This window comes from Ceratina calcarata, unplaced genomic scaffold (genome assembly GCF_001652005.2).
Source record: "Ceratina calcarata isolate Rehan_Ccalc_2016 unplaced genomic scaffold, ASM165200v1 scaffold46.2, whole genome shotgun sequence".
Classification (NCBI taxonomy): domain Eukaryota; kingdom Metazoa; phylum Arthropoda; class Insecta; order Hymenoptera; family Apidae; genus Ceratina; species Ceratina calcarata.
In genome coordinates, this window is record NW_017170029.1 from 149,234 (window position 1) to 177,209 (window position 27,976).

The 27,976-nt window shown below is 36.7% G+C and overlaps 7 protein-coding genes across 12 annotated transcripts; 5 read left to right on the forward strand and 2 right to left on the reverse strand.

Moving 5' to 3' along the window:
* Nucleotides 1-275: 275 nt before the first annotated feature.
* LOC108627342 (uncharacterized) lies at nucleotides 276-7,885 on the forward strand. Its single transcript, XM_018028538.2, has 5 exons — nucleotides 276-567; nucleotides 6,353-6,822; nucleotides 7,066-7,174; nucleotides 7,239-7,478; nucleotides 7,542-7,885. The coding sequence occupies exons 2-5, from the start codon at nucleotides 6,783-6,785 to the stop codon at nucleotides 7,702-7,704; spliced, it is 552 nt and encodes a 183-aa protein (XP_017884027.1). The 5' UTR covers nucleotides 276-567; nucleotides 6,353-6,782; the 3' UTR covers nucleotides 7,705-7,885.
* IscU (Iron-sulfur cluster assembly enzyme) lies at nucleotides 934-3,256 on the reverse strand. Its single transcript, XM_018028534.2, has 4 exons — nucleotides 3,084-3,256; nucleotides 2,407-2,631; nucleotides 2,081-2,159; nucleotides 934-1,406 (listed from the first exon to the last, which is right to left on the reverse strand). Exons 1-4 carry the CDS (start codon nucleotides 3,171-3,173, stop codon nucleotides 1,306-1,308), a joined length of 495 nt encoding a protein of 164 aa, XP_017884023.1. The 5' UTR covers nucleotides 3,174-3,256; the 3' UTR covers nucleotides 934-1,305.
* LOC113464644 (uncharacterized) lies at nucleotides 3,358-5,783 on the forward strand. Its single transcript, XM_026815530.1, has 2 exons — nucleotides 3,358-5,600; nucleotides 5,660-5,783. Exons 1-2 carry the CDS (start codon nucleotides 3,773-3,775, stop codon nucleotides 5,683-5,685), a joined length of 1,854 nt encoding a protein of 617 aa, XP_026671331.1. The 5' UTR covers nucleotides 3,358-3,772; the 3' UTR covers nucleotides 5,686-5,783.
* Nucleotides 7,886-8,209: 324 nt separating the features above from the next.
* Nucleotides 8,210-10,672, forward strand: LOC108627366 (UPF0547 protein C16orf87). Of its 2 annotated transcripts, none has more exons than XM_026815535.1 (4): nucleotides 8,210-8,603; nucleotides 8,688-9,020; nucleotides 9,537-9,725; nucleotides 9,791-10,672. In XM_026815535.1, exons 2-4 carry the CDS (start codon nucleotides 8,970-8,972, stop codon nucleotides 10,037-10,039), a joined length of 489 nt encoding a protein of 162 aa, XP_026671336.1. In that variant the 5' UTR covers nucleotides 8,210-8,603; nucleotides 8,688-8,969; the 3' UTR covers nucleotides 10,040-10,672. The 2 variants fall into 2 exon arrangements, with proteins under 2 accessions (XP_026671336.1, XP_017884061.1); XM_018028572.2 differs by having other exon boundaries at nucleotides 8,225-8,603; nucleotides 9,809-10,672.
* Sln (monocarboxylic acid transporter silnoon) lies at nucleotides 10,303-14,565 on the reverse strand. Of its 2 annotated transcripts, XR_001916718.2 has the most exons (6): nucleotides 13,553-14,565; nucleotides 13,304-13,447; nucleotides 11,929-12,856; nucleotides 11,609-11,829; nucleotides 10,713-11,046; nucleotides 10,303-10,431 (listed from the first exon to the last, which is right to left on the reverse strand). XR_001916718.2 is itself a non-coding variant. In XM_018028571.2 (5 exons), the coding sequence occupies exons 1-5, from the start codon at nucleotides 14,160-14,162 to the stop codon at nucleotides 10,877-10,879; spliced, it is 2,073 nt and encodes a 690-aa protein (XP_017884060.1). In that variant the 5' UTR covers nucleotides 14,163-14,565; the 3' UTR covers nucleotides 10,303-10,876. The 2 variants fall into 2 exon arrangements, 1 of the variants encoding a protein (XP_017884060.1); XM_018028571.2 differs by having other exon boundaries at nucleotides 10,303-11,046.
* Nucleotides 14,566-15,650: 1,085 nt separating this feature from the next.
* On the forward strand, nucleotides 15,651-24,253 carry Nmdar1 (glutamate ionotropic receptor NMDA type subunit 1). Of its 3 annotated transcripts, none has more exons than XM_026815539.1 (17): nucleotides 15,651-15,994; nucleotides 16,189-16,366; nucleotides 16,612-16,863; nucleotides 17,715-17,909; nucleotides 18,112-18,212; nucleotides 18,291-18,464; nucleotides 19,444-19,557; nucleotides 19,624-19,768; nucleotides 20,020-20,233; nucleotides 20,458-20,592; nucleotides 20,651-20,808; nucleotides 20,995-21,229; nucleotides 21,399-21,547; nucleotides 21,785-21,942; nucleotides 22,017-22,189; nucleotides 22,293-22,546; nucleotides 23,757-23,999. In XM_026815539.1, exons 2-17 carry the CDS (start codon nucleotides 16,205-16,207, stop codon nucleotides 23,997-23,999), a joined length of 2,862 nt encoding a protein of 953 aa, XP_026671340.1. In that variant the 5' UTR covers nucleotides 15,651-15,994; nucleotides 16,189-16,204. The 3 variants fall into 3 exon arrangements, with proteins under 3 accessions (XP_026671340.1, XP_017884037.1, XP_017884036.1); XM_018028548.2 differs by lacking the exon at nucleotides 23,757-23,999 and adding an exon at nucleotides 22,655-22,726; XM_018028547.2 differs by lacking the exon at nucleotides 15,651-15,994 and having other exon boundaries at nucleotides 16,205-16,366; nucleotides 23,757-24,253.
* A 493-nt stretch (nucleotides 24,254-24,746) lies between these two features.
* Snx3 (sorting nexin 3) lies at nucleotides 24,747-27,653 on the forward strand. Of its 2 annotated transcripts, none has more exons than XM_018028553.2 (4): nucleotides 24,747-25,072; nucleotides 26,469-26,564; nucleotides 26,659-26,783; nucleotides 27,114-27,653. In XM_018028553.2, the coding sequence occupies exons 1-4, from the start codon at nucleotides 24,908-24,910 to the stop codon at nucleotides 27,217-27,219; spliced, it is 492 nt and encodes a 163-aa protein (XP_017884042.1). In that variant the 5' UTR covers nucleotides 24,747-24,907; the 3' UTR covers nucleotides 27,220-27,653. The 2 variants fall into 2 exon arrangements, with proteins under 2 accessions (XP_017884042.1, XP_017884041.1); XM_018028552.2 differs by lacking the exon at nucleotides 24,747-25,072 and adding an exon at nucleotides 25,537-25,855.
* The last annotated feature ends 323 nt before the right edge of the window (nucleotides 27,654-27,976 follow it).

Sequence of the window (27,976 nt, forward strand, 5' to 3'; positions counted from 1 at the left end):
AAGTCTATCTTGAGGAGATAAGACGAGCGGTCGGAAGACCGAGGTCCCGACGATTATGAAAAGCTATAGAGACGACGTAAATTACGAATTAACGAGCTAATTGTTCTCCATCGCGAATTAACTTGAAACGCGCAATTGACAGCGGCAACTGTATGAGTCAGTCTATATTTGTTCTTATTAAGCATCAATTGGTGTTGTGATGACAGTTATTATAAGAGGGATGCACGAGTCACCGATCCGACGCACTACGAATGCGAATTCATCTACGTATCCGGAATTTTCTCGCGAGAACTACTACGTTAGGCTATTAGAGGAATCTAACAGGAAAGTAGGGACTACCTAATCATGCAACTCGTGTGGTCTTATTCTTGGAAGTCCGTTGTGAACACTTACGTACAACTTTGCTATACGGATAAAGATACAAGAATGCGAGTAAATATTTGTGCTAGTATATCACGTTTATGAGGAAATTATAATGTCTTCTAGCTCAAATGTTTCGCTGACTACAAGCGGAAACGCTATAACAAGAACATCGAAGGATACGCACGAACGAACGGGATGTAGGTGGTGAGTCACAAAAAGTTTATTCATCACGGAAGTGTGAATGATATGTATTAAACACAATTTTGTAATTTAAAATGTAAAAAGTGAAATCGTTTTTACGGCGACGGTCATGGAAAGAGGAATGTTTATCGATAAGAATTACCTCCCCTTTCTTGCCCCTACCAACGCTCGATTACGTTAACGCAACGTCAACGTTGATGGTATAATAGGTCCTCGTAAAAACAAATACAAATAGAAATGTCTCTGTCAACAGTTTAAATTGCTTGTAAAATACTTGTTCTATGGTGCGCGTGTCAGTGTCAACAAAAATATCTTACATTGCTTTAATAAACCCCGATTGCATTCTAAGAAATAATAAGTAGTTTATGGTATTTTTATAGCTTTTGATATTCTTCACAGTTTTGTGTACTACACGCAGCATTTATAATTTTTGTATATTCTGTTTACTTATAAACGATGACTAATGATAAGATATAATTACTTTAAGATCAAAATTATAGCAGTAAAATTAAATCTTTTTAATAGAGATAGCTTTTTACTTAAATATAATGATTTATTTTAAAAGAAAACTATCGTACATTGGAATTTTACATAAAATTTAACGTACAACATTATTTTCAATCACAGTTTAGAACTTGCGAGAATTCTTAAATAACTGTCTAATGACTATTATGTTCCGTTAGGAAAATACGACATTATATAAGACTAATTTTCCAACTATTCATATCATGTATATCATGTTTATTTGTTCATGGTATCTTTGCTCTCGTTAGCATTTTCTTTTTGCTTTTGCTTTATACTGTAATCTGACAAAGCAGCTTTAATTGCATCTTCTGCAAGCACTATAATATATAAAAGAGAAAAATTAGATTTTACGGATTGTTTAATGACAGTTATTATATAAAGAGTTAAAAGTCATTGTGAAGAAACAAAAGTTTTATTGCAGGTAGTATAATGAATTCTTAAAGAAGAAAATAGTAATTGAACATTGGTAAGAGTGACTTATTATAAAAAATGGTGAAACTTGGGTTCTGTTTTCATTGGCAGTGATCCTAAATGATTTTGTAATTACAGAAAAAGAATCCATAGTAACTTAAGCAAAAACTGAAAAATAACAAGTAAGCACATAAGATAAAAGATTTTCTTTTAATGTATTAGAATTTGTACTTGAGGAAAGCAATGCAAGTCACACTGCCTGAAAAGTGACTTACACTATGACTTTTATCTCTTCATATTTAATACCATTTATGTATATAAGGAACTGATTATTATACTGTGGATGTTTATGCAAATTCCTATTTATATAAGTAAAATTAAAGAGACGAAACGCATAAAAACATTTGTTTTCTTTCCTAAATATTATAGTATTTATTTACATATTACTGTGTTTCCTTTAGTTATTGAAAATTCTCATAAATGCATAGACATCCGCAGTCTACTGATTATTATATTCGTTGTTAAAATACAGTTTTCAGTCTATAAGAAATACCGAAGCATCAAATTTAATATCACTTACTCGAACAGTGCAGCTTGACAGGTGGTAAACACAATTCTTTAGCAATGTCAGTATTTTTCAGAGCCAAAGCTTCATCAACCTGTAACACAAATTAATTAATTGCTATTATTCTATCTATAAGTTTTATACAAAGTGCATACACTAAAGAGTTACAGTCCGATTATTGTGAAATACATAGAAGATACAGAAAAGTTGGACGATAGGTGCATTTTGCATTTATCTAACCCTACCATCCAACCATTACATTTTCCATGTACTATGCCACTAATCAGTCTGCAACACTTTAACAGTATGCGCGACCAGTATAAAGAAAGTATGATACTTACAGTTTTGCCTTTAACCCATTCTGTGGCCAAGGAGCTTGAAGCAATAGCCGAGCCACAACCAAAAGTTTTGAATTTAGCATCAATGATCTTTCCTTTTTCATCAACTTTAATTTGAAGTTTCATTACATCTCCACAAGCTGGTGCTCCTACAATTCCTGTGCCAACCTTTGGATCACTCTTATCCAAAGAACCAACGTTCCTTGGATTTTCATAATGATCTATAACCTAGAAAAGTAGTAAAATAATGATAATGATAAGTCTATTCTACTATAGGCTGAACATCTATTACAACGAAGTTGCCTTGCACATATTACATATTAACATAACACTAGTTATTCTTATTTAATTATTTTACAAACTGTTGTTTGACTGTTTCAACAATATATTTATCTTTGACCCTTAACCAAGTAATTACAATCAAGAGATCAATAATTTGAAAAGCAGTTCGAAAATATTGTCATTCGTTCGGTAATCTAAATAAACATAACCTAAAGCTGGAAGAATAATTCTTATCATCGTTGTCATTTTAAAATGTGACAATGCAAAGGTCACCCTCAACAATGTTCAATATACTACGCATACTCTAATAATAGGTATAATTGTTCGAGATTGATTGCTAAAAGCAACATAAGACATCCGTCATAACTTTGATCGGCATATACAAAACGAATACATACATTTGGATGATAGAATACCGCTGGAACGCTTCGAGATATTAATTTCGAGGTACTTTTCAGCCCCGAAGGCAAAGATCGTAACAAAGACATCGCTATTTATTTACGAATTAACATTGAACACTATCAACACTTTCGTCACTTCGCGTAACCGGAACGATTGACTTGAATGTAGTTAGTCTAAATGTTGGTAATGGTAACACGCGAAATTGGCAGCCCTGCTTCTACGAGATTTATATCGAAGATTTTTTAAAATATTGCGTAAATATATTTTTTCTTGCAGTTAAAGCTGCTTTGATTTTTATTTATTGTATGAAATTGAAACCGCGTATTATATTGTGTAAGGCAAATATCCTAATTTCTGTTCACTGGCTTATTTTCTTATAATTGTAAGATAAAGAAAAATACTGTGATATGATATTTCATGCAAAAACTTATTCATAATGCATACACTTCAAGTGTGTATCAAATACACTATTTCAAAGTTGTTGAAGAGATAGGATACTCGCGATAAACGATTACGTAACCGCTATTGCAGCGTAAAACAATTTGTATCATTTCGCAACCTGTTACAACAAACGTTTTTTCAATTATCTCACTTGACGTTTACGCAATATACTCAGCATGCTCAGCAGTTCCTGATCCGTTACTAGTAACTATACAACAAGGAAAATAGACTCGACAGTCTTGAGATGAATAAAAATCCGTGTAAGGAAAGAAACAAAGGATACAATCCAAAAGTCTGCCTCGGATGGACCCAAGAATGGATGTCCCCAAGACGAATCGGGAGAAACAAATTTCTAAACGTCCGCGAGATAGTCCGTGGACCATTTTCATCGCCAAAATTGATAAGAACGAGACCCTTCGTCTCATGTACGTCCGGTCAACAATTCAGAACCATAAGCGACGATTGTTGCTCCGTGCGTCGGGGTATCCCCGATGCTTGGCGAGAATACTTGGCGTGCAGAGGTCTATGTGGCACGGCAGAGATAACTGTATTGCGAAAAAATTTGATACCTTCTTGTATCAGAAGCATAGCTACCGATAGACTCTGGAACGAGGCGGGCTTGCCCCTTATACAGGGAATTCCTGATCCGTTTAAAAGTAAATCCGTTCGTCATTGTAACTCCAATAAATACTTGCGGCAGCGACGATCTCGTAGCAAATATTTTTATTCACGGACCGGTTATGTTTACGACGGAGACGACGAGGCTGAAATAGAACGCGGCGCGGAGTGTCAATTTAATAAAAAAGGTCTGCTCCAAAAGAAGCAGAAGGAATTAAATTTAACCGAACGAGAATCACCGAGTAAGCGAGACAAGAAAGATGATTTGACAGTTTTAAAGGATGAGAAGACGCTTGTTACATCGAATAAAATAGCAGAACTTAGTCAAAGTAGGAAAAGAAAAGGCGATGATGCCGAAAAAAAGACAAATAGTACCAAGATTGAATTGAGGCCGACTATTCGTCGAACTCCAGAAAAGGCTCACGTACACAATCCAAAAGTATCTTTACCGAAAAAACGAGAAGGTGCTTCAAATGTTAAAAAGAAGATTCAGACAGAAGTTATGAAAAAGACAAGTGCAGCTGCGCAAACTGATCGAACCGTGAAGCCAAGAATCGAACAGGTACAAGATCCTCTGCCAAGCAGAAATCTTGGGATGAATACTTCGAATTCTACGTGGCCTCATGCCGTCTGTTGCAATTGTCTGTTACAAAATTATATGACATACCTTTCAGGGTTTTCAAATCGTTTAAAAGACCCAGCGAATCACGTATTATGCCAAAATTGCGAGAACGCTTATTACAAAAAACAACAGTGTAAAATACCGGCAAGAACGACGGGCCGTTATTGTACGCCGGATCTGAGAAACTATCCAAATCCAAGACCACCAACGATTTATGAATGGACAAAATTGAAGTTTTGCGATTGCGTGCAAAAAGCGAGAGGCCGATTTGGTACCGAGGAACCGGATCGTTGCAAAATTAAAACGAGACACACATTCGTTTCTAAAGAAGAGATGAAACTAATTTGTTATCGCTGCGATAGTCCTTATCTGAGGATTCAGAACAAGCAGGTAAAGAGTCTCCGTCAAAAGACATGTCCTTGCAAGAAGAAAAAGTGGAGAGTTGAACAGAAGAATCTCAAGGATCCTACTTTGAAAAGTTCAACCGCGAGGAAACGAAGGCGCAGTATTTCGTGCTCTAGCAAACGTTGCGGGACGTGCATTGGAAACAAAGATTATGTTTACCAGCCAAACCTTGAGCAATCATCGATTATCACGTATAAGAACAATGTGGTAAAAGATACGGATCACCAGCCGGAGGAAAATGGTTACAGACTGGAAGTACAGGCACTGTGCGAAGACGTGCGACGAAACGAGGGCAAGAAAGAAAAATCGAGAGTTGCTAATAGCGTAGAAGCTTATATTGCACCGTCCCATCAGAGGGATTCCAGCGTCACGATATTATATCTCGCATCAGATAGTGGAGAGGACGCAGACATATCTGACGACACAAGTAACGATTTCAGTGCATCTTACCAGATTCCGAAAGTGACTTCATTTACTTATATACAGAAGATGAAAGAGGCTGCGTCAAATGAATGGAATCGACTGAAGGATAGCTCGTCAAATCTTGACAGCTATGTTTACAAGTACGGTAACAAAACGTGTGAAAATCGAAAGAAATGCGATGACTATATTTGCCACAGTAAGGAGTTACTTCGTCCGAGAAGATCAAAAATGAAAAGGACAGTGAAATATAAAGTAATATAATATAACAAAGAATACTAGAAACACGTGGCATTATGTTAAAAGTATAAAAAATGGAAATATTATACTTTTGACATCATTTATGATGAAACGAAAACATTGTTTTTAGATGCATGGTGGATTTCAGCGTCGTATTCAATTTATAACATCAAATTTTATGATTAGAAGCAATAATAAGAACACGTTCACTGCGTGTCGTAATCAATGTTAGATTAAGACGGTAGCAATTATTACAAATAATATAATGAGGTTTATTTAAGGTAGAAATTAGGAAAATGGAAAATAAATTATTAAATCTAATTTGACTTTTTCTTAGTATTAGAACACGTTCCTTACTTATGTTTAATTAACATAATTAGAAGAAATTCGAATTAACAATTGAATTTAAATTGAGTGCGTGAAATCGTTCGAACAAGTGATCGTAACCCGGAACCATTGAGCTATATAAATAGCTCAATGCCCGGAACATGTGTCGGATATCTAACGATCGATATGTAGTATTGTGCCTAGGTGCTCCTTTCCGGCAAGTGCCAGTGCTTTGGCGGCTGCGTGTTGGGCACCGTAATCAGATAGCCCCTGGTTCAATTCCCGGTCACATAACTATCGCTACTATCCAGGGCTGTGCTTATATCAACAGCCGCGGCATCCTGGTGATTCGGGTTCAACATTAAATCCCAAGGCCAACTGGGGTAGGAAAAATATAAAAAGGGTTTTACGCTCCTGAAACACCACTCCACCCTTTCAAAACCCCTCTTCCTGAGGGGTTACAGGAGTGAAACAGAAGTGGTAGGGTAGATTGTCTGATGGTCTAGCTGGGATCGCGAGCTAGCCGGTACCTGCCCTCCGCCTCCAGTTGCTACTCAGCTCTCAGGTGTGTGTTCACCTCAAATTGCAACCATTGCAAACGAATTTGGACTGATTAAAGGCCATGATGTTTATTAACTATATGGCAACTTCTTGCCTCCTAGGTAAGTGATAATATTTATCATTTTTATATGCAACGTAATATAATATAATGTAGAAAATCGAATACGAATTTTTAAAAATGTACATGGTGAGAAAATAAATATTTTAGTTTATTACGAATGGCCCAGTGTAATTCATTGTGTGTAAAGTGACCAACAGCTGCATTTTTGATCGAGCATCGAGTTAAGACGTTTCATGCAATTAATAAATTTTCAACTAAAATTATTGAAAAACGTCTGTTATAGATTTACGGAGCCGATTTAATTCTTCTTCGTTATTTATTGCCTTTTGCATATTACCGCTGATTGACAGCGGCTATGCGCAAGAGCTGACACCAGCTGCTGGTGTTGAAAGGTAAAAAAACATCGACTTTTTGTAATTAATGACGAACTAAAAAAATTATTGAATTAAAAAATAGGTGGAACTCTCATGTTGATCAACACGAGTATAAGGTATTAATTCCTAATTCGGACATGAATTACGATAATAAAGATACAGCTCCAGTCCAGGATATTCAGATAGACAGTACTAAACCATGCAAGACTAATGTAGAATTGAAGGTTCTTGAAACAATTTTTGAAAGATTATTTGGATCAAATCATATGGACATAGAGGATAACGAATTATATGAAATTGTAATAATTTCGATATTCTGTTGGTAAGTAATATAAAAGAAACATCGAAAAATGTGTTCACGTTTAATGGAGAATCTTCTTGGCAGTGGTCTGGAAATTGTATTCACGCTGTTCTTATTTCCGATTTTCCTCATCGTCTTCATTACTGGACGTTGCTTCCGTATCAATATTGTCATAGGTCCAATTTGTCAAAGCTGTCATACATCCAATGAATTGCGAGAAAAAAAATTCAGTAGATCCATAGTTTAAATCCAGAATATTGTCCAGGCGGAATATTAATAAGCCCAAGCAAGACTAATGTAAAATTGAGGGTTCTTAAAATAATTTTTGAGAACATGTTTGGATCAAATTATACAGACATTGAGGATAACGATCCTGTTAGTTTGTAATCACTGAGATTGAAAATATGTTTATGTTTAAAAAATAATTATATTCACTGTTACAATACGGAATTTGTTTTATAATAATGTATACTAGCTATTAATAGGCATAAGAGCAAACAACTGATATTTATGTTGTATGTAAAACTAATTAATAAAAATAATAACTGTCGTTCATAAAAAATGATAAAATTATAATTAGCAACACATTTACATCTCTTCTTGATATATGTACATATATATATGTATTACTGTATGCATATTTAAGAAGTAGTATATGAGAGATTTTTCAGATTTTTATAGTGCAAAGTGAAATAGGAAAAAATTCTCGAAGCATCATTAATATTAACAATAATACTCAGTTGAATTTACTTAATTTTATTTTGTAAGTTGCCGTGGATTAAGAATTTTGAAAAAGATTATACAGTCATGTAGTACTATTATATGTGAGAATTATTTGAATTTCCTACGCATGTGCAAAATCTTCCTATACAGGCCGTCCTGTTCAATTTGCGGCTTCATTTCATTCTCGCCCTGTACTATAAGTTACAGAGTTTCCAGACCTGTTTATATAAGAGTTTAGTTTATATATAATTAATTAGTTTATATAAGATCATGTATCAGATCGTGGAATACACATGGTTAATGGTTATAGTTATAACCAATAGCTAACTTGTGGGTATCGTAAATCGGATTACACGTGCTTCGTACTAGATTATCTTTAACGATGAAATGATACAAATGATTCGGATACAGTGAATTAATGACGTATGTATCTTGAACATGAAATAAGCTTTAAAAATGAATTAATTAGATGTAGACAATAATGCATTTTTTGTCCATTTCATTTAGGTCCATTTTGTTTGATTGACTTTCACTGCCACCTGTCAATTGGTTTACGAGTCAGGTTTTATTGTATTCGTTTTGTGCATTGCGGGCTGTCGTTTTAATGTGATGCCAGAAGAGACAAAAATTGTTTAACACTACAGCGAGTGCTCTTAAAATGCATATTCATCGATATAAAAGTTATTTTAGTGCCGTGACGTCATTAATCGACGATATGGTTTAACAACACGATATTCTAGTTGCATGTATTAATTACAAATAACCTTTATTACATATTTTTCCTGTAATATGGCAAAGACTAAAACAATCAGCAAAGGCTGCCCGAAATGTGAACAGCAGGTAATTAACTATAATTTAATAGTTTTCTATTCACCCACGTTATAGTTACGTACTTATGTTAATTTTATTCTCGATGTTTCGTGATCTTATCAATGATATTTATTTTTATACATTATAATCTGATAATACCAAAAAATTATACATTTCTTTATTATTCTTTAATTTAATATAATTTATTTATTCATGATAGATATAAAATAAATTTCATTTAATTCATTTATGAATGTAGCATTATGTGTGAAATAAAATGTATTGTGTATAGACCTTGGTTTTTTATGCCAGATAAAACTTTTGTGATATCAATTTAAATGAAATGTAAATTAAGATTCCGTTTGCCCTTCAAAGGCAATAATGTATATTTTTGCACATCAAATGTATTCATTATATTTTAGCACATTAAGTTTTCTATAAATCTATAAAATCCACAGTCTCATTATTGTTCTCTATTAGCAAATATCTAGACACTAATGAAATGAATTTATAATTTGTATATATTTCTTTGCTCTATTAATCAAGGTACCCGTGGCTTGCAAAGCATGTCCATGCGGACATTCATTTTTTAATGCAAGACGTAATTCCATAAAAAGTCCTCCTAGTCCTGACAATGGGGTAATGAAAACTAGAAGAACCAATCGAATCAAACGAGAGAAACCAAATTATTACGATGCCTTGGAGTATGACAAACAGTCGAAGAAAAGTGCTAAAGTAAGTTGTTTTCTTTATAAAATTCTCTTTATAATATTTAGGAATATCAGGAATGGTTTGTGAAGGAGCTTGAATCATCACAGATTAGAAAAGCAACAGATGCTGCTAGCGATATAGACTGTAGGCAGTTAAACAAAAAGAAGAAACGAAAGGGGAAGGGTAAAGGAAAGAATGGAAGCAGTAATGGGATAGGGGATGACGACGATGAGATGGAAGGAATCAATGGTCTGTCGCCAGAGAAACAGTTGACATGCTCTTTAATACTGCAGGAATTAAACAACAAAATGAGAGTTGTCGCCTGGAAACCGACATAAGTTTTCTATATTCTAACATATTTCTTATAAGAATCGCCAGCATTAAGTTAGACTATATAATCTTTCAAAATGTTATCTCTTCATTGCGTTATATTGAGAATAGCATTAAACGAACTAATATACTGTATATAATTTTTATTAGAAATATGTATAATTAAAGTGTTTTTTAAACCGTAAGAAGTTTGCGTGATCTGTGACGAGAAATCTATTTTGCAGTAGTCAAGGTTTCAATTGGATTATCGTTTAGAAAAATGATGATCATATACGTGAAAAGAATATAACTTTTATTAAAGATCGCTGTATTCAATTACATCTGTTTTTCGTATGAAAAATATGTATTTCCTACTAAGATCGTTTGTTTCATCGCAGGACCTGCCGCAACTCTTCGTTTTCTACAAATAATCATAATATAACATGTAAATATATTGTACATAGCATTTCGTATTGTAACACATAAGGCAAATTACAACTGTGAACTATTTCTGTTTTTTCTTTTTTACGGGTGCAGTTATTTACGATGTATATGTGTACGTAACATTCTCTGTCTGATATTCATTTTTATATCGAACGTAAAATTGTAAATGATATAATGTAACGTGTTCGTTTACCAATAAAACGAGAGTCAGAGAGTGATCAGTGCGTTTGTAAAAGTTTATCAAAGTGAAACCCTTACCTGTCGCGACACGAGATATCTTTTTTTTACGTGAAAACGTATCGATTACACTGAGAACCAAGCAATACATCATAGTGGATAAATTGTAGCGACAAACTTTGCGATTTATTAGATTTCTATTACACATTCAATCACACATTCGCAAAATATCGGTTTTTGTTTCCTTATGCTTTTGCGGTCGCCTCTTCCTGACGGTTACTGTTCTCATTATCAACGGTCGACGATTTCGATACTTCGTTAAAAACCAGGAGCATAGGTAGACCTCCCATGACCATACACGTGCCCATGCACAGAAAACACACGGTGTAACTTCCAGTTACATCGCGCAGATAGCCTGAAATCACATTTCAAACAATGAATACCGCTTCGACTAGATTCCACAAATGAATTAAAACTATACCTCGACGTTTACCATGCAGAATCGAGTACCTTCGCTTTATTAACTGTAATTAATATTTCAAGCGTCTTGAGTATAATCAAGCTTTAAGGTAAAATCTCACACGTACGATGGAGGTGATAGGAGAAATACTCGTAAAAATGAAGATAAAAGTACGGAAAGTGAAAATTCTGTCTGTCAGTTTATGTTAAGAAAGTCTACATATATCTTTTGTTTCAATTATCATCTATTTCGTGGGTTCCTGGGCCTAGACAAATAGTAGACATAGCACAGTAGGCTTGGAATTTGAGTTACAGAAAATCTCTCTTTACGGAAAGTTTTCTCGTAAAACGCGCATAATCTAAAGTAACATTTTCACGTTTTATCAAGTAGGACAGTACTGAGAAATCTCTTATTTTATTGAATAAAGCAAAACTTTAGACTAGACTGTAAGATAAATTGTAAAAGGAGGAAATTCAACCAAAGCCGAGAAGCAACGATTAATAAATAAATGTCATACCTGTCAAAGGTGGGATAGAAATTGCTCCGATGCTCTGGAACATCCTAACAAGACCGTAAGTGGAAGATATTTTATCAGTTCCGTATTGGTCAGCGAGAAGGACGGGAACCAAGAGAAACCAACAACCTAAGCATAGCCCATACATGCCCACCGAGCATGCCAACACGTAGAAAGAGTGAGCCATCGGAATTGCTAATACAGCCACCCCAGCACCCACGACACTATTTAAAAATAAAAAAATTAAATTACATAAAAATTACAAAAATAAAAATTGTAATTACATAAAATATTAGTTTAAATTAATTTCAAATCTTTACAACCTTCCGATATATCCTTTCCGTCGATCGAACAGCTTCAAATCCGAAAGCCATCCGAGTCCTAATCTCCCACAGAGATCCAGCACGGCGGAAATGGCCACGAGGTATCCCGCTTCCGATTTCGTGTATCCTGCCGCATGGACGTACGCTGGGAGGTAATAGAGCATGTACGGACTACCAGTGGACATTAAGGTGACGGAGAAACACATCATGATGAATTGAGGGTTCTTCAACAGGGACAAATCAATATACTGCGCTATCCACTGCATTATCGTCTTTCTCTCTTTGGGCAGCTGCGGCTCAATCTGTGGTGGTACCGGGCATACGGCCTGCACCGATGATCGCAACGATTTCAGCGACGATCTGGCCTTATACACGCACGTAGAGTCAGTTGACAGATCCTCGACGCTGTGTAATATGCTCGAGCTACGTATCTTCGAAATTGGTTTCATGTGGAGGACCTCTCCTATCACGTCCTTCTCCTCGTCACTGTCCGTCAGCTCTATCGCCACCACGTTGTTCTGATGAAACAATTCGTTCAACAGATTATGCCTCGCGGTCGTGTCGTTGGCGAATATTAAATCTAACTTCTGCTGTTTTGCTGTCTCTAACTCCTTTTCCGTTCGATTCTCAACCTTTTCCGGCTGCCTGGCCGGCGAAGATGACGACGTGATTATCGCAGGAGCGTCATTGTTCTCCAACGGCCGGTACAGCGTCGCGCTGACGCAGACGTGGAGCATGCAACCGCCCAGCAGGAGGATCGTACCATGGAAACCGAACGTGTCCACGAGAACCTTGATCAGAAGCGGGAACACGAAACTGCCGGCTGCCGTGCCAGAAACGCATATGCCGTTCGCTAACGCTCGGTGCTTATCGAAATATTGAGAGACAAGAATGATACCCGGCGTTGTTGACAGGCCACCGCCGATACCTAGAATGCCAAATTGAACAAGAGATCACGATAACACCCGCTTCGAAGGTTTGCAGAAATTATGTCCATTGGAATTTCAAACAGCATCATTATTAGACTGCGGATCTGTATGCAAAATACACCATTTGTATCGTCAATGTGGAAAATGAAATTGAAATAGGAATTTGTTTTGTATTTTAAAAATCATAACATGTATTTCACTTTTGATATTGAATGAAATTTTTACATCTTTTGTATGTACGATTTTTTTATAAATACATAAAATTCGCAGCTTACTCCCCTGTATCATTTTCCCTAAAAATTGATCGCTTCAAATATTGTACAAAGCTTTTTATCACATGTTTTTCAGAAGAGATTTTACGTCTCATACAACTTCGAGTCGTTTTTCAGATTCTTGCTAATATACAAGCAAACGTTTACTCTTTATGTAATAATAAGATTACGAACCTGTTAAAACCCCGAACGTAAAAAAGAGATGTATCAACTTGGTGGCGAAATAGCTTATCGTTAATCCCAAAGCGCAGAACAATCCGCCAATAAAAACGACAGATCGACAACTGTATTTCTGGCACAGCATACTCGTCACCGGAGCTGTACATAAAATCAATCGCATTACAATCTTCCGTACTGATATTGCCACGTTTCTCTAACGAGAATTTGCGTCCGATCGATTTCCACTAAATTACGTTTACTCACCAAGAGCGAGGCAAAGGCAAGACAAAATAGCCGGTATCCAAGAAGCAACGGACGCCGACGAGTCTTTGAACGTTTCCATCACCTCGACGTACAACACTCCATAGGATTTGACCAATCCAGCCACCCAGAATTGAACGAAGAACGCTCCGAAGACGATGACCCAGCCGTAACCCCCGTCTAGCGGTACATGCGTCGTGTTTCTCAATTTCTTCGACTCGTTCTTCTTCAGTTTCTTCCTCCCGATGGTGACTTTCGTCGAACGGAGCTCGCGTGACTTGGCGATCAACGGTCGGGCTGTCAAGCTGGATATCGTCAATAGATTATCGTTATCCTCGTCCTCTATGGTCTCAGGGCTCTGGAGATGAGGCGGCACGATTGGCGTCGAGGTAGCCGTCGCCTGAACGGCTAAAGAGGCCGGTCTCTTCGGTGACGGCACGCCGTTGCTCAGATCGAAAACCGGCGCCGAATGAATCGACATCAGTGAGCCCAGCTGGTTCTGTTGATTCATATTCTCGTCGATGACGGTCGTCCCGACCATCTCCTGCGACGCTGTCGCACATGCGATATGCTCAACCGAATCCTGCAGGCTCCACTCACGCGGTAACGACATATTTCCGTGGCTTCTTCGTTCGTGCGACGGGGACCGTGATACATTGGAGTTACCTTGCTTTTCTACCCCTTTTCTTTCGCTTCACTCTGGCAGACCTTCTCTCTTTCTCCAAAAGAAATTACTCTTTCTAGAATCGCACTATATCTCTATCTATTTTTTCCTACTATATGTTATTTTTATCTATAAAATCTTCTTCTACCCTCGTTTACAAATTCCTTCAGTCGTTCGTTTATTCTTCCGTTGAAACTATCACAATCTCGTCAAGGCCCGGTCTGCCACCGACGTTCGACGTTCTCCGTTACCTACCCTTTCTCGACGACTTTCTTCTCACCATTTACGCGTTCTCTAAGGTTCTCCTTGCTCGGTCTAAGGGCGCTTGGTAAATAACCGAGATGAAAGGGGTGCGCACGCAGAGGAGGCCGCCACCGAGTGGAAACTTCCTCGATCGATACGCGGCCACAATTGACGCACTCGCGGTGTGGTTGCCACCACGTGGCTTCGGGACAATGCAGCCTCCCAAACGGTTTATTGTCCTCAAGATCGACCCACTTTTCCCTACAGAACACTGTCTTTGCACTTGTAATCGTTAAGGATCATGAAGGACCGAGAATTCCTCCGCAATATCTATTATACATATAGAGAATACAAATTGTATATGCAAATATATGTCATATCAGAATAAATAGCACTGTTTTATAAATAAACATTTATTGCTTATGACATTCCGGGATACGTTTCCGTTTAAAACTGATCTCTGGAACTATTTACAAGAGCCATCGAAAAATTAATTTCCAGAATACCCAAATTATGTTACGCAGTTATCAAGAAAACAGGAGGAGTCTTTATTAGTAGTTTTTCAGATTTTTGCTAACATATAATCAGAGGATGTCTCTTTATATAAGTAAATATAATGTGTATTTAATCATATTAGCATTTTTAATCCGTTCGTTATGATCACAATCATCGATCTGTCTAAATCGCGTGTTACCATCCCTTCTGCAATTTCTATTTGAACTTGTAATTACTTAAGTAGTTAGAAACAGTGAAGGTCTCAAGGAATTGTTCACCAGAGGATTAAGGAGACGTCACCAAATGTTACGACTACTGGGAATATCTCAAAGGCAACCTTGCTAGTCTTCTAATTTAAGAAAATAAGCGACCATTTAAGCCCAGTGTCACTAAGCTCCGATTAAATTAATCAATAGCAGAAGTTTACCTGCACGTCGTTCTTAAAGTAAAAATAAATTGCAATATATTTAGTGCCAGTAAAGAGTAAAATATACGATTTGTAGTTTATAATTACTTTATTACATGTTGTTTATGAAAATCATTAAGTGAATATGTTCTCGCATTTTAACAAATTCTAATGTACCTTTCTCACCCTTTAAAATAAAATCAATGATCAATGAATAATTTTAAATGATATTCTTTATTGACTCACCCTATATACATAATAGTTAAGTAATTTCTGGATAAGTTCTAAACGTTTAATGTGTCCTAAATATAAAGATCGGGTTAAGTTCGATGAGGGATGAGGGTCAATCGTGGGAAAGGGGTTGAGATGATCGGACGATTGGGTGGTGCAGATTACGTAAACGAGAGGGAAGTTATCGAAAATCGAGGAAACAGCCAAAAATTGTGATAGTGGGGACGGAGTCTGTGCGCAGCATCCGAACGGATCAATGAATCTCTGACTTCTGTCTCTCAGATCCACCTTCGCGCTCGTCGTCAACGCTGGGTCCGTTCGCCGAGCACTCGGACAAGGGCGTGAACCGTTGAACAAATGAATCGACGACTGATTTGTACGTGAACTGAATCCGGCAACTGATCGGGTACGTTCAGACCTCTCTCAGATGAACGCCGTACAGAGTAGCTGCAAATTTATGTTGATTCGCACCCTGAATTTCAATTTACTGTAACACAAACAATTGATTATTAAAAATTATTGGCTTAACTTCTATGGCTCTTTATTGCACCATTATGGTTATTGAATGAAACGCTCTCGAAACCCGTTTTTCTACCGTAGATCGAATTTCGTCATAATGAAATACGAAGGTGTCGCATTGTTCACATTCCTAATTATCCTCAATGACGAGGTGTACAATGGACTCGTCGCCAGCCAATTCAACAATCCCACATTCTATAGGATTGGCGGCGTTTTCTCCAACAACGAAAGCAAAGTGTCTTTCGAAAATACTTTGAACGTAAGTAGAATCCAAAACTTCCTTCAGTCAAATTCCATGACGCAGATGTTTGATAGAAGTTTGTTAAAATATATTTCCACACAATCGAATTTGCTTAATTATTGAATAAAATTCTTCGATCACGATCTAGACTAGTCAAATTCAAATTTAAACTGAGATTCGATCGCTCTATCTAATTATATAGATTGATCAATCACGATCCCGTAAAAGGGTACAATGCTCTCATTGTTAGTTATCGATTTCAGAATCTGAACTTCAACTCGAAGTATGTTAATAAGGGGATCACCTATAAGCACAAAGTGATAGACATGGATTCCAACCCGATTAAAACAGCTCTGAGCGTGTGTAACTCGTTAATAGCGGAAAAAGTGTACGCGGTGGTCGTGTCTCATCCTCCGACGGGCGAGCTCTCGCCAGCAGCTGTTTCATACACAAGCGGATTCTATCATATACCCGTTATAGGAATATCTTCGAGGGACTCGGCGTTCTCCGACAAGGTGAGTCTGTTTTACAGATATCGATTCCATGAAAATTCCTTTGCCTATAGAAATCGATACAAGAAGCATTAAATTACATACAGGGTGTCTCATTCGATGCAATTAATTGATGTTCGATGAATTAATCGATGTTTCTAAATTATTGTTTAGGGGTGGATGAAATTGTAAAGGGGGTCAATAATAATAAGTCGATTGGGGATCGATGGTCGATTATGTCATCGACGACTGGTCGGAATAATAAGATCAAAATTGCATTGCATACAAAGAAATGTATTAATAAAACTGATAGTTAATTCTTTATCATGTAGTAAGGAAGAAATCATATGAAATAAGTATAAGCAAAAATATACTAAAATTATTTAATGTATTTTAAAAACCAATAAAATACATTAAATGGATTACATTACATAAACCAAGTTTAAAAAAAAAAGAATTTTGCATAAAATTGCAGTTTTTGTATAATACTAGCAGCAATAAGAATTGGCCATATCCGTTCAGTAGGCTTAGTGTAAATAAGGTTGCCTAATACATATTACGTAGATATTATATTATTGCATTATTTACGTGTTACGCTAAATATTGATGACTCATAAATGTACTGCGGATTTTTGTACAAATTCCTATTTCTATAAATAAAATTAAAAAAATGCATATAGACATTTCTCCTCTCAATATTATAAATTGTGTTTCACTTTCGATATTTTCTATTGTTTTACGTATCACTGCATACTGTGTTTTTTTAAATCATTTAAAATTCCTATAAATGCATAAACGTTCGTTGTCTACTCAACGATAAATAAGAAGTATGATTCATTTAATGATAATTCGAAATAAAAAAATTTGTGTCTTAGAACATTCACGTCTCTTTCCTGAGGACGGTGCCGCCGTACTCGCACCAGGCGGACGTATGGGTCGAATTGTTGAAGCATTTCAATTACATGAAAGTGATCTTCATTCATAGCTCGGACACAGACGGTCGAGCACTTTTGGGAAGGTTTCAGACAGCATCGCAGAATTTGGAGGACGATGTAGAAATCAAAGTTCAGGTACGTTTAACGAAACCATTTTAAAGAAACGATGTTTTTAAAATATAATAAATGATAAAATGTCTGTTCCCGTAACAATTTCTACTCACGGCCTCTTTATTCTATCATTTTATACAACAACCATGTGTATAATCCAGCAAGGAGAATTGTGACGTGAACAGAAATTTAGACATTTACGATAATAACTTCTCTCTGGACACAGGTAGAGTCCGTGATCGAGTTTGAACCTGGTTTAGATAGTTTCACGCAACAATTGATGGACATGAAGAACGCGCAAGCTCGAGTTTGTCTTCTCTACGCCTCGTAAGTGTAGAGATTCAATCTCTCGGAGTTCTACTGCTAATACATTCTGATCTAGAATAAATCATTATCTCGCAACAGAAAGACGGACGCGATCGTGATCTTCCAAGACGCAGCAGCGTTGAACATGACCGGAGCAGGATACGTTTGGATCGTAACGGAGCAAGCTTTAGATGCGCCGAACGCACCGGAAGGTCTTCTCGGGTTGAAATTAATTAACGCGGAGAAAGAGGATTCTCACATCGAGGATAGCCTGTCAGTTCCTTTCTAATCGTACATAGACATCTCACGCATGTATGTTGCGTCTGTAGTTTCGTGTTTTACCATTGAAAGGGCGCACTCTCTACGCACAAGAAGACTTGCGAAGGACGTCTTGTAACGCTTCACAGTGGAAGATAGAAACATCTTTTGAAACTCTGTCTCTAATATAGATATGTACAGATTGCATGCAACGCACCAAGGATATGCACCCTGGTCTCACCAATGCAATTCACCAGTACAATTGATTTCAGATCACCCGGATATGACATATTCTCTTAGCACACCCTCCAGTGGATGATATTCTGTAATCGTACAACGAAACTTTGTGCTTTGAACGTTTAGGATATGTGTAATGTTGTTCTTTCTCTCTCTCTATCTCTTTCCTTTTCTGTGTGAAACGACCTATTTCAACTGATTAACAAACACTTGAAGCTGCAATTTATTCAATTAATAGAATTCTTGTATCTTTTGCAATTTGATTCAGTAAATAATTTTAGTAATTTAGATGAACGTTAAGGTTGAGAAAATTTATTAATGAGTAATCAATATATTTCATTAATTGAGGCGGCAAAAGACATAATGGTATAAGTCGTGTTTCGGTCAAGTTGTGACCTGAAATCTTACTTCATCTACAGATGTTAATACGTTTAAAGAAAATCTGAAACAAGTCAATGATTCAATCTTTAATCTAATCAAACACCATTTGATAATTTATAATGAAAATTATTTAATTATCTTAATTGGAAGAAATTCGAATTAACAATTGAATTTTAACTCTTAATTAAAGAATACCCCAATTCCCGATCGAGATTTGGAGAATCCTTAATTATTAATGCGACAATAAAAAAATTTGCAAGCCTGTAGCAGTAAAATACCGGAGGTTCTCCATTCCGAAAAATGACTTACACCACTATGACTTTTACCACTTGAGTTGTTGCGTGATCTCGTAGACTAATAGGAACGCATTTTTCAGGGTAGTGCTTGTATCCGCTGTACGGGAAATGAACAAGACCAAAGGGATCACAGAGGCGCCGAAGGATTGTGGTGACTCTGGTTCCATATGGGAAACTGGCAAGATCCTATTCGAGTACGATTTATTATCCCCGTATTTTTATCCACTGGCTATACTAATTGCTGTTCTATTTCTGTTTAGATTTATTCGCAAGCAAGAATTGCCGAACGGTAAGACCGGGAAGGTAGCGTTCGACGACAACGGAGACCGAATCTTTGCTGAATACGACATCATCAATATTCAAGAGAACAACCGCGTGTCCGTCGGCCAGTACTTTTATCCACCTGTGAGTAAAATAGTAATATATAAAAATAAAAAATTGCCCTTTTCATCCTCTCTCGACTCCTGCCATCTAATTCTTTTTCCCTCTATCCACAGACCTTTATACCCTATTTTCTACTTTCCATCGCTTCCTTTTCCTTTTCCTATTTCTTCTTTCCATTTCCGATTTCAGACCCTGGATCTCATAAATGCATAAAATCCACAGTCTCCTAATCAGTATTTGATGTAAAAAACAAATGATTCATTGAATCGCAGAATGGGATGAAAATGACACTCAGCGTGAACGAGACGGATATAATGTGGCCCGGCCGACTGAAAATTAAACCTGAGGGTTTCATGATCCCGACGCACTTAAAAGTACTCACGATTGAGGAGAAGCCGTTCGTCTACGTTCGCGAGATCGCACCCGACGAAACTTGCCTGTCGGAAGAGATTCTTTGTCCCCATTTCAACGCGACTGAATATGAGAGTAATTATTAATTACATTCTTCAATGTATGGTTATTTTTTATCTGCGGATTTTATGTATTTTAATATCAAAAATTGAGTCCACATTGCAATATATAAATGATAAAAAGAACTGTTATTTAAAACACGTTCTTTAAACTGGTACCGAAAATATTTTGTTTACTTCAAAAACCATAGTCTAATGATTATGTTTTTTCTATGTCTTCAATGATTCAAACGTTTCTAGATACTAGAACATACTGCTGCAAAGGATACTGCATGGACCTGTTGAGACAGCTGTCGATGACTATTAATTTCACCTACAGCTTGGCTTTGTCACCCGATGGACAATTCGGCAATTACGTGATCAAGGAAACTTCAGGTGAGTAAGCAAAATGAACAAGTTTCAGAACAAGTAAAATTTGAATCTCTTATCGCAGTTGGAGGAAAGAAAGAATGGACGGGACTTATCGGAGAGCTGGTGAATGAAAGAGCAGACATGATCGTCGCGCCTTTAACGATCAATCCCGAGCGCGCTGAGTTCATCGAATTCAGCAAGCCATTCAAGTATCAGGGCATTACCATACTTGAAAAGAAGGTATACATCGCACAATTTTAGTATTCATTAGGTCAGTGTAAAAGTTTGTGTCCGATTTTTAGAATTGTGTCAGATTAAGGGTTGCAGACTTTTTAATTGTCTAAGAAATGTAGTATGAATGTAAGTGACTGTAAGTAAGGAATATAATCGATATAATGCATTTAACAAAGAAATATTCTGTCGTAGCCATCGAGGTCTTCGACTCTGGTGTCGTTCTTACAACCATTCAGTAACACTCTATGGATACTGGTGATGGTGTCGGTGCACGTAGTGGCTCTAGTTCTGTACCTCCTCGACCGGTTTTCGCCCTTCGGGAGGTTCAAGCTAGCAAATACTGACGGTACCGAAGAGGACGCCCTGAACCTTTCCAGCGCCGTTTGGTTCGCCTGGGGAGTTCTACTCAACAGCGGGATTGGAGAAGGTTCGACATTAATGCATGCTACATATTTATAAAAAGCTCCGTAACATTCTTTTGCCAATCGAGGCATAATTAAATCGATAACCCGTGGGCGGAAAAAGAGCCGCTTAAAAATACTTCCGCATCTCCGATTACTGACTTTATGATTTTTAATTATATTCTTGATAAATAGGTACTCCACGGAGTTTTTCTGCTCGGGTGTTAGGCATGGTGTGGGCAGGATTCGCGATGATCATCGTCGCTTCGTACACTGCCAACTTGGCCGCGTTCCTCGTACTGGAACGGCCCAAGACCAAACTCACTGGCATCAACGATGCTCGTGTAAGAATAAATCATTATTTAGGACTCGAGTTACCACATTTTTTTTGTCAAAAGAGGGCGAAACGGCATTTAATACAAAAAAGGGTCAAAACGAGGACGTACTTCTATTAGGTTTTAACTACGCATTTCAATAGCAAACAACATAAATCTTATTATTTTCTGATAAAAGTAAATAAATTAGGACATAGTTTTTTGTCAACTATTATTAATTAAAAATCCCGTTACGCGCATCTGTAGCTGAGGAATACCATGGAGAACCTTACTTGCGCCACGGTGAAAGGTTCCGCCGTGGACATGTACTTCCGTCGACAAGTTGAATTGTCCAATATGTATCGCACAATGGAAGCTAATAATTACGACACTGCCGAGGAAGCGATTAGAGATATTAAAATTGGGTAAGAAAATCTTCACGTTCCGGAATTTCGCAACGGAGATCGATAATCCTAAAGACGATCTTGTGTTTGTATAGGAAGCTTATGGCTTTCATCTGGGACAGTTCTCGCTTGGAGTTCGAAGCTGCTCAAGATTGTGAATTAGTAACCGCGGGAGAATTGTTCGGCCGGTCCGGTTACGGTATCGGCTTGCAGAAAGGCTCGTTGTGGGCGGATGCTGTGACTCTCGCTATCTTAGACTTTCATGAAAGTAAGAATTTAATTGACAACTATACCAGTACACATATGCTCCAAATATTATTGGAAGTCATTGTAGTTTCTCTATGATCGCGAAATATGTGTTCGCTGTTTAGGCGGTTTCATGGAGAACCTCGACAAACACTGGATTTTTCAAGACAGCGTGGAGCAATGTGAGCAATCAGAAAAAGCTCCAAACACTCTGGGCTTGAAAAACATGGCTGGGGTGTTTATAGTTGTTGGAGTAGGAATCATAGGTGGTATCGGATTAATCATCATCGAGGTGGCGTATAAGAAACATCAAATTCGCAAACAGAAGAAAATGGAACTGGCTAGACACGCGGCCGACAAGTGGAGAGGCGCAATCGAGGTAAAAGAAAAATTAATAAAACCTGGATGGACTACGTTCGAAACTAGATTTCTTTCTTTTTGTTCGATGTCTTTCGTTGTCCATTCCTCAGAGTTCTATGTTTATCAGTAAAACGCAAGCAGCCAAGAGGAAGTAAGGGAGGAGCGCAGGGAATTCGGACAAAACTCGTAACGATGAAAAGAAAAAGACATGTCAAGACAAATATACACACGAACGCATATTATAGAATCAAAGCACAAAAATTTATACGCTTTGCAAGCTTTGAGTTGATTTAGCTTAAGCAATACAGTAGAATCCTGATTATCGGAACACCCATTTATTAAACCTGCGTTTACACTAGGAATTTTCAACGGTCAACATAATCACGATCAAATCCCATTGATAAACCTAATTGCTATCCTAATACTAAGAAGCTGAATGTTTTAATACATCGCTTGAACAATTTTTAGGAAAAAAAAAACAAGACCATATGAGACTAATACAATAGGAGGTAATATGAAATATTGTTGTTAGAGGTATATACAATCATGTTGAATGAATATGAAGGTCCACCAAGATCTTATAAATAGGAGGCCTCGATTTGTATTATTTTATCTATTTCGTATTTGTATTTAAAACATATACAGTTCCACGCGACAAGAAGTATCGTTCTATTATCTAAAATTTCAATCATCCGTCTGTCTCCCGATAATCGAAGTTCTACTGTATTTGATTTCATGCTTTTGACAATAACAGTGTAAGATACTACAATTTTTTTACATGTTTTACACTACGATCGCTTCTTACACACAAGGTTGGCTTTTTTATACATCGGTAATGATACGCTTGATATACCATTGAACCCTTTCCCTAACGCAACGGCGTGTGTAAAGAAACAATTGAACCTTTAGTTTCGAACGCGTTGCTGCGAAAAGGTTGAGCTATCTATATCACTAGAAACGCTAAATACTACAGTTATATTTTCAATACTATTTAATATACATATTACTACGATATGAGTCCAATACCTATGGTTTAAAGCACTCTTTAATAAACATGCATATCATTATGAATAGACGGCGGATTTTTATGCAAAATAAAATATTTGTATATGTAAAACGTTTGTGCTGTAAACCATGTAGTCTTAAATAGGATAGTCTACTGCAATCTCCTTTGAAAATATACGATGAACTACTGCTCAGTCTAATCTCTTTCAATGTTTGAAATACAGAAACGGAAGACCCTGCGGGCTTCGATAGCCGCTCAACGAAGAATTCAAAGTAATGGCCTGAACGATCCTACGACCGTCAGTTTGGCGGTCGACACAGTAGCCAGGTCGAACGTAGCACCACGCAGCCCTGGCCGAGCCTGGCCAGGTGATAGCGACATTCGTCAACGACCCATTCCCCGATCAGATGATATTCGACTGTCGCCGGCTGCCTACACGGCGGACGTCTCTCACCTCATAGTCTGACGAAACTTATCGATTACTCGTACCGTGGGACGAATATAAGAACGTTATATAATGTACGTGGAAACATGTTTGTTAGGCACGTGATATAGTGGCGAGCACCTGAATAAAATATGATAACTCTTGATGGAAAAATTTTCCACTTTTCAATATAATTCCTTAATTATACGTGTGCTCATCACTGTGTACGTGCAATTGTGTTCAAAGTAATGAGTGTTTGTTTTTTGCAATAAAAATCGTTGCTTTAAAGGTTTTAATGAAACGTTGATTCATTTCTAAATATCTCCTTCATTTAATATACAATTTAGGATAGAGACTGTACGTATTAACTTGTTAAATACCGCAGTTATAAAAAGAATGCATAGAACCTTCTTTGTAGAGGACGTCAGTACCTACGACTTTTATATACAAATTTCTTCGCTAGCATCAATACTTAATTAATAAATAAAATTGTTTATTGCAAAAACTTTTTCTTCGTCCTAGCGAAAAATGTTTAAGACAAAAGTTGTACATAGCATCGGTTGCTATATGTATGTACAAAAAAGGTTCTGTGCAATTTCCTTTTAATTCCACTGGAAAGAACGATTACCGATTGTGTTTTAAACATCCATTGGACCCTATTCGCTGTCCCAACGATTACACGAGTCACTGGCGCTGCCACTCTTTAATAGTATGTTTTCGGTGGTTATAGAGTTCCAGATTTGTCTACAAGATTGCGGGTACGAGGGTTCCATTTAATTAATGAGTTTCCTCTCTATATCCATTGTCCTACGCCATGTCCACGGTCTTAACACATGAGAACGAATTGTGTCAAGTTTCTCACCGCTGTCATTTGAGACACTTTCGTTGTCCAGCAAATCGGATTTGTTTTCTAGGTGTCTTTTAAGCGGCTTAATTAACAGTTAGAAGGTATGGCGGATACGACAGTGGATGCGACACGCCGTTTAAACGTTAAGAAACAGACGCTCGATGACGCTTATGCAGCGCCTGCGAATTTCCTCGAAATTGACGTGATTAATCCAATCACACACGGCGTCGGCAAGAAACGGTATACCGATTATGAAGTCCGCATGAGGGTGAGTTAACAGCCACGTTTTATTTTACGTACGTTTCCTGTTTGCTACCAAACATTAACATCCACTTTTCCACACCGAATACCAGACTTCCTTTTGCCGCTAAAGTTCCAGTCTGTTTTATAAACATTCTTCGCTTATGCTTACGATTAATAAATAAAATTGTTTATTGCAAAAACTTTTTCTTCGTCCAAGCGAAAAATGTTTAAGACAAAAGTTGTACATAGCATCGGTTGCTATATGTATGTACAAAAAAGGTTCTGTGCAATTTCCTTTTAATTCCACTGGAAAGAACGATTACCGATTGTTTTAAACATCCATTGGACCCTATTCGCTGTCCCAACGATTACACGAGTCACTGGCGCTGCCACTCTTTAATAGTATGTTTTCGGTGGTTATAGAGTTCCAGATTTGTCTACAAGATTGCGGGTACGAGGGTTCCATTTAATTAATGAGTTTCCTCTCTATATCCATTGTCCTACGCCATGTCCACGGTCTTAACACATGAGAACGAATTGTGTCAAGTTTCTCACCGCTGTCATTTGAGACACTTTCGTTGTCCAGCAAATCGGATTTGTTTTCTAGGTGTCTTTTAAGCGGCTTAATTAACAGTTAGAAGGTATGGCGGATACGACAGTGGATGCGACACGCCGTTTAAACGTTAAGAAACAGACGCTCGATGACGCTTATGCAGCGCCTGCGAATTTCCTCGAAATTGACGTGATTAATCCAATCACACACGGCGTCGGCAAGAAACGGTATACCGATTATGAAGTCCGCATGAGGGTGAGTTAACAGCCACGTTTTATTTTACGTACGTTTCCTGTTTGCTACCAAACATTAACATCCACTTTTCCACACCGAATACCAGACTTCCTTTTGCCGCTAAAGTTCCAGTCTGTTTTATAAACATTCTTCGCTTATGCTTACGAAATTCATTAAACAATTCGCACTAGATCGCGAATTTGATAAATGTTTATATAATACATCATTTTTTTCGAATGAAAGTTCAGCATTGCAGTCACTACTTATGTACAATCAGGACATAAGTATAGTATTGTTAACTATAAATTTAACAACTTACGAAAGCTCACGTACGTATTTATTTTATTAATATGTTCGTCATTTATCGGTAACACTTTTTTTTAGTTTGAGAAAAGTTATAGCTCTGATAGTAGTAGCAGTAATTTATTAATGGACATTGACCAAATGTATCATGGGCTGTGTCTGCTATCTCACATTCATGATAAAAATGAGCAGATACAAAAGTATGTTACTGAATCTGTTCGTATGTCTTTTGAACTGATAAGTGTGAATTATCCCTCATGGTTAAAATTAGGAGTATCTAAAAAATTGTAATAATGAAAGATATATTATACTTTTGATTATAATGTTACAGACAAATCTCCCAGTTTTCAAAGTGAAAGACTCCACAGTTAGGAGGAGATACAGTGATTTTGAATGGCTAAGAACTGAACTAGAAAGAGATAGCAAGGTCAGTTGATAATTTTTATAAAAAGATTAAGAATTAACTGAATACTTAAAACAAGTAGATTTGATTATTTCAATTCATTTACTTTAATTTACAGATTGTAGTGCCTCCCCTACCAGGGAAAGCTTGGAAGCGTCAGATGCCTTTTCGAGGGGATGATGGTATTTTTGAAGAAGATTTTATAGAGGATCGAAGGAAAGGATTAGAAGCTTTTGTTAATAAGTGAGTATTTAAACACATAAATGTTTGCTATTCATAACATTGTATCTTGGCGAACCTATATAATATAATCATATTTCATGGATGACACGATTGTAACTAATATTCTGATGCAACAACATTTCATATTATCTCCTATTGTGTTAGGTTGATAGGGTCAAAGCAATATCAAAATCAACCCCAAAATGCCCCTCTTTAAACCCGACAACTTTAAGTTAAAACATTTTGTCATTACACTAAGTTTCAATGATATTCAAGGTGGACAGAGTTATCACCCCACCTTATATATAACTATATTCTAAATTAAGAGAAAAAATATTTCTAATATTTCAGAATAGCAGGACATCCATTAGCTCAAAATGAACGATGTTTACATATGTTTCTGCAAGAACCTGTAATAGACAAGAACTACGTACCTGGAAAAATACGTAATACATAAGTTATAATACAATAAGACTAATTGCAAGTATATTTTCCTCCCCACCTTTGATATGTAAAGTTACATTTGATTACTTTTGAAACGTTAAGTCGCGGAATTTATCGTGATCCTTCTGCATTGTTGCAATATTTCAATGAACTTTTCACACTGTGATGTTAAATTAGAAATTGTTTCTCGATGATCTATGTGTTTCGAAAAGATACGCGCTAAAAATATTCAGAAGGATCTCATCTTCAGTTATCATTATCAATCACGTAAGAGAGGATATTATAAAGGTCTTTTCTTTTCATTACTTTTTTTCAGAATTGTTATAGTTACATTCTCTTTTCACGACAGATTTATAAATTGATATTTATCACTTTCAGAAATTGCAGAATAATGTTGTACACAACAATTCAATTGATACATAAATATATGAAATTTTTGAACTTGAACATACAGCTAAACTCAGCAATTACTCATTTACAAGTTATTCAATAGAAAACGTAATAAAAAATGTTGCCTCGTGTTTTTTAATTAGCGTAGTACTGTTTTTTTGCGTGTTATCATTGCCGTAGAAGATGTATATTGTTTCCTATTGGATGACTTACAAACATATCGATAAAATCAACTGATTTAAAAATTAAACATATTCATAATTTAATATTATTTGCATAAAGACAATACATTAAATATTTTTATTTTCTAAACCTCTATCTCTGTTCATTTATGATATAAATTATACACATATATAAGCGCAAGCGTTTTGTATTTCTTT

What these genes read in the sequence shown, in the direction of transcription:
- Snx3 (XM_018028553.2), top strand. Translation starts at nt 24,908, where the DNA reads ATGGCGGATACGACAGTGGATGCGACACGCCGTTTAAACGTTAAGAAA. An exon ending in AACTAGAAAGAGATAGCAAG is followed by an intron (nt 26,565 to 26,658) that starts GTCAGTTGATAA and finishes TTTAATTTACAG; the next exon opens with ATTGTAGTGCCTCCCCTACC. An exon ending in TTAGAAGCTTTTGTTAATAA is followed by an intron (nt 26,784 to 27,113) that starts GTGAGTATTTAA and finishes CTAATATTTCAG; the next exon opens with AATAGCAGGACATCCATTAG.
- LOC113464644 (XM_026815530.1), top strand. Translation starts at nt 3,773, where the DNA reads ATGAATAAAAATCCGTGTAAGGAAAGAAACAAAGGATACAATCCAAAA. An exon ending in AGACATATCTGACGACACAA is followed by an intron (nt 5,601 to 5,659) that starts GTAACGATTTCA and finishes ACTTATATACAG; the next exon opens with AAGATGAAAGAGGCTGCGTC.
- IscU (XM_018028534.2), bottom strand. Translation starts at nt 3,173, where the DNA reads ATGTCTTTGTTACGATCTTTGCCTTCGGGGCTGAAAAGTACCTCGAAA. An exon ending in CGGTATTCTATCATCCAAAT is followed by an intron (nt 2,632 to 3,083) that starts GTATGTATTCGT and finishes CTACTTTTCTAG; the next exon opens with GTTATAGATCATTATGAAAA. An exon ending in AATGGGTTAAAGGCAAAACT is followed by an intron (nt 2,160 to 2,406) that starts GTAAGTATCATA and finishes TTTGTGTTACAG; the next exon opens with GTTGATGAAGCTTTGGCTCT.
- Nmdar1 (XM_026815539.1), top strand. Translation starts at nt 16,205, where the DNA reads ATGAAATACGAAGGTGTCGCATTGTTCACATTCCTAATTATCCTCAAT. An exon ending in GTTTGTCTTCTCTACGCCTC is followed by an intron (nt 18,213 to 18,290) that starts GTAAGTGTAGAG and finishes ATCTCGCAACAG; the next exon opens with AAAGACGGACGCGATCGTGA. An exon ending in TCTCACATCGAGGATAGCCT is followed by an intron (nt 18,465 to 19,443) that starts GTCAGTTCCTTT and finishes CGCATTTTTCAG; the next exon opens with GGTAGTGCTTGTATCCGCTG.
- LOC108627366 (XM_026815535.1), top strand. Translation starts at nt 8,970, where the DNA reads ATGGCAAAGACTAAAACAATCAGCAAAGGCTGCCCGAAATGTGAACAG. An exon ending in GCCCGAAATGTGAACAGCAG is followed by an intron (nt 9,021 to 9,536) that starts GTAATTAACTAT and finishes CTATTAATCAAG; the next exon opens with GTACCCGTGGCTTGCAAAGC. An exon ending in AGTCGAAGAAAAGTGCTAAA is followed by an intron (nt 9,726 to 9,790) that starts GTAAGTTGTTTT and finishes TGGTTTGTGAAG; the next exon opens with GAGCTTGAATCATCACAGAT.
- LOC108627342 (XM_018028538.2), top strand. Translation starts at nt 6,783, where the DNA reads ATGATGTTTATTAACTATATGGCAACTTCTTGCCTCCTAG. An exon ending in GGCAACTTCTTGCCTCCTAG is followed by an intron (nt 6,823 to 7,065) that starts GTAAGTGATAAT and finishes CGTCTGTTATAG; the next exon opens with ATTTACGGAGCCGATTTAAT. An exon ending in ATAATTTCGATATTCTGTTG is followed by an intron (nt 7,479 to 7,541) that starts GTAAGTAATATA and finishes TCTTCTTGGCAG; the next exon opens with TGGTCTGGAAATTGTATTCA.
- Sln (XM_018028571.2), bottom strand. Translation starts at nt 14,162, where the DNA reads ATGTCGTTACCGCGTGAGTGGAGCCTGCAGGATTCGGTTGAGCATATC. An exon ending in TACGTTCGGGGTTTTAACAG is followed by an intron (nt 12,857 to 13,303) that starts GTTCGTAATCTT and finishes TTGGCATTCTAG; the next exon opens with GTATCGGCGGTGGCCTGTCA. An exon ending in TTCTATCCCACCTTTGACAG is followed by an intron (nt 11,047 to 11,608) that starts GTATGACATTTA and finishes ATGTGATTTCAG; the next exon opens with GCTATCTGCGCGATGTAACT.